General features: G+C 46.1%; 2 protein-coding genes across 2 annotated transcripts; both read left to right on the top strand.

The window, feature by feature from the left end:
* Positions 1-213: 213 nt before the first annotated feature.
* GLOTRDRAFT_134055 (uncharacterized protein) lies at positions 214-510 on the top strand (the record flags this gene model as incomplete). Its single annotated transcript, XM_007873035.1, has 2 exons — positions 214-376; positions 449-510. The coding sequence occupies 2 exons, from the start codon at positions 214-216 to the stop codon at positions 508-510; spliced, it is 225 nt and encodes a 74-aa protein (XP_007871226.1).
* A 1,169-nt stretch (positions 511-1,679) lies between these two features.
* GLOTRDRAFT_50703 (uncharacterized protein) lies at positions 1,680-1,871 on the top strand (the record flags this gene model as incomplete). Its single annotated transcript, XM_007873034.1, has 1 exon — positions 1,680-1,871. A coding segment is annotated over one exon (192 nt), but the record flags the coding sequence as incomplete, so codon positions are not given.
* Positions 1,872-2,684: the final 813 nt, after the last annotated feature.

Raw genomic sequence — 2,684 nt, 5'->3', positions numbered from 1 at the left:
TTCTCATCGAGCTCGGTAATCTTTTAGACAATGCATCATCCCAACTGGAGAAATATGCCGAGATCCTGTTTGCTGATCCACTCCGGCGGGATCAGGACTCTGTTGTGCTGATCACCATGGCAGGCGAGTGGTATAAATGGCAGGTGATGAACCAGAACTGGTATCCCCAAACCCCAGAATCAACACCCGGACCTGGTCGAGGTCAGTGCCAGCATGGACAATGATGAAGAGGAGGAGGAGGATGAATCTGAGATGGAGGACAAGTTCTTGCCAAACAAAGAGAAGAAGACCACAAGAAGGAAAACGACCCAACCTACCAAGAAGCAGCTGAAAGCCCACGAAAAGGCAGAGCGGGACAAGAAAGCTGATGAGGACCGTGTGAAGCATTGGAGGGCATAACAGGATGCGGGCAGACATGAGCCCACTCCATTGCGTTATCTGGACCAAGGTGCCGATGCTGAAGCCATCCGGCACAACATTTTCAATATTGTGCCACCGACAGGGCTTTGATCGGCTTTACTATTTCTCGGAAGTCCTGCCTCTAACCAGAGGATGTGGTACTTGCGAATCATTTGGCTGACATCGCCGTGTCGCATGCTACTGTTTTTACCTTTACCAAGGGTTAGATCATGCTAGAGCTGTTTCAGCTTTATCTTGTGCACTACACCTGGTGTGTTAAAGTAATTCGACATATCCCCAATATATTCTCCATATGTGTGTCATGTCAAATTCTACATGCGTTAGACATTGTTCTGAGAGGCATCTTGTTGGAATATGGACGGTACGTGACCCAACATTCACTTCCAGCACATACATATGCCTATCCATCTGCAATCAATTTCTTGCATGCTTACCAATTCTATGATGCCGGAGACAAGTGTAAATTCTGACGGAAACTTGCATTTGCATCCTAATATTATACTATCCAGATTGAACCTTTCACTGCAGCATGCCATGCCATAAAATTTGCTTATATAGTAGTCATGCCATCCCCAATTGAGATGTGGCTGTGCCATGCCCATCCAAAAAAGGTTCATGCCATGCCATGCCAGGCCGTGCCGTGCCAGGCCATGCCATCTCATGCCACATTTATCCATACACATATGTTGTGCATGCCATGACATGCACTTCATTGGTTTCCATGAATACAATACCCTGCCGACTTTTCTAATTTGTCTATTTCATGCCATTGTTTTAACACACTGCTGAGCCATAGACTTTCACTAACACCGAAAATACAATACTCCATCATAGGTGATTCAGTTCTAACTACGAAAGCTTTTTGCCACTTTCTGAGAAAGGAGAACCCGCATGCGCTCTTCTATGCATCCAGCCATCGATCCTTATAACCCCCTTACTGTTTCCTTTCTCTCTGCCTTTTGGCTCGATCCAGTATGGCGGAACACACCTCAATGCACGTGAACTCCACAAAGATGCCCCAGTTTGTGAAGCACACGGTCCGGCTAGTGTAAAGTCCTGCAGGTACACGCTTCAAGTTCTCTCTATTATGTCATGCTACCTGTGCTGTGTGTTTATGCTGTGAACACAAATCGGCAGTTTAAGGGAGACACCGTCCTCGTGGAGGCGTGCAATGGCGGGCAGGTAGAGGTGCGGCTGCCAAAAATGAGTACTAGTAGGCGAGGGCTAGACTGTGTGTAGGACTGCTGGCTTATTGTGCAAATTGTGCACTATTGAAGGATGCAACCATGACAGATAAGTATCTGGAAATCATTGGGAAAGTGGTCAATGTGAGCATGCTGCAGATGACATTCTGCGTGCCTATGGAGGATTCAGTTGGTATGTGCACCTATTCTTTAGCTTCTGTTCCAATCCAATCCAAAGCTGCTGCGTGCTCACTCATATTCGTGTAGACACTAGTAATTACCTTTGGTTGTTAACAATATCATGGCAAGACCATGTCAGGCCCTGTATTGGCTTGTCATGGATCCAGGGTACAAATTGTTATGGGGTTGTGGGGGTATTGTAGTGGGTTCAGTCAGGGGGCTGTAGGGGCATTGTAGGGGGGTTTGTAGGTCCATGTGGGTGGATTGTGGGTGGATTGTAGGGGTATTGTGGGGGTATTGTAGCTTTGTAGGGTGACTTGTGGGGGCATTGTAGCATGATTGTAGGTATGTTGTAAAGCATTCTAGGTTTGTAACATGGATTCTGGGGGTATTGTGGACCTGTTGTGCAGGGTTGTTGGGGCATTTTAGCAGGATTGTGGAGGATCCTTGGGGCATTGTAGTGAGATTGTTGAGTGTTGTGGGGGTATTGTATGATGATTGTAGATTTTCTGTGGGGCCATTGTAGGTATGAGTGTGGGATCATTACAAATGATATCTGCATTACTAAGGAGAAGAATTTCAGCACAGCATCAAAGCAGGAGGACTGTGAGAATATTCAGGGCGCAGAATATTCTAGGAGGACCCGAGACATTCCACTGTTTTCCCTTGACATGACTCATTCTATGTCCATATGACTCATTCCATGCCTTTATGACTCACTCCCTTACATATGACTCATGCTATGTGCATATCACTCATGCTATGCAGATATGACTCATTCTATGCCAATATGACTCATGCTATTCCCTTCTGTTTATAGAGATGAGTCATGTTGACTCAGCCTATGCTCAAGGACCAATCACAAGTCCCCAAGCTAGCTGACTCATCCTATTTTCTCAC

The sequence above is a fragment of the Gloeophyllum trabeum genome (genome assembly GCF_000344685.1).
Source record: "Gloeophyllum trabeum ATCC 11539 unplaced genomic scaffold GLOTRscaffold_00023, whole genome shotgun sequence".
In the NCBI taxonomy this organism is placed as follows: Eukaryota; Fungi; Basidiomycota; class Agaricomycetes; order Gloeophyllales; family Gloeophyllaceae; genus Gloeophyllum; species Gloeophyllum trabeum.
This window is presented reverse-complemented; position numbering and strand designations above follow the sequence as displayed.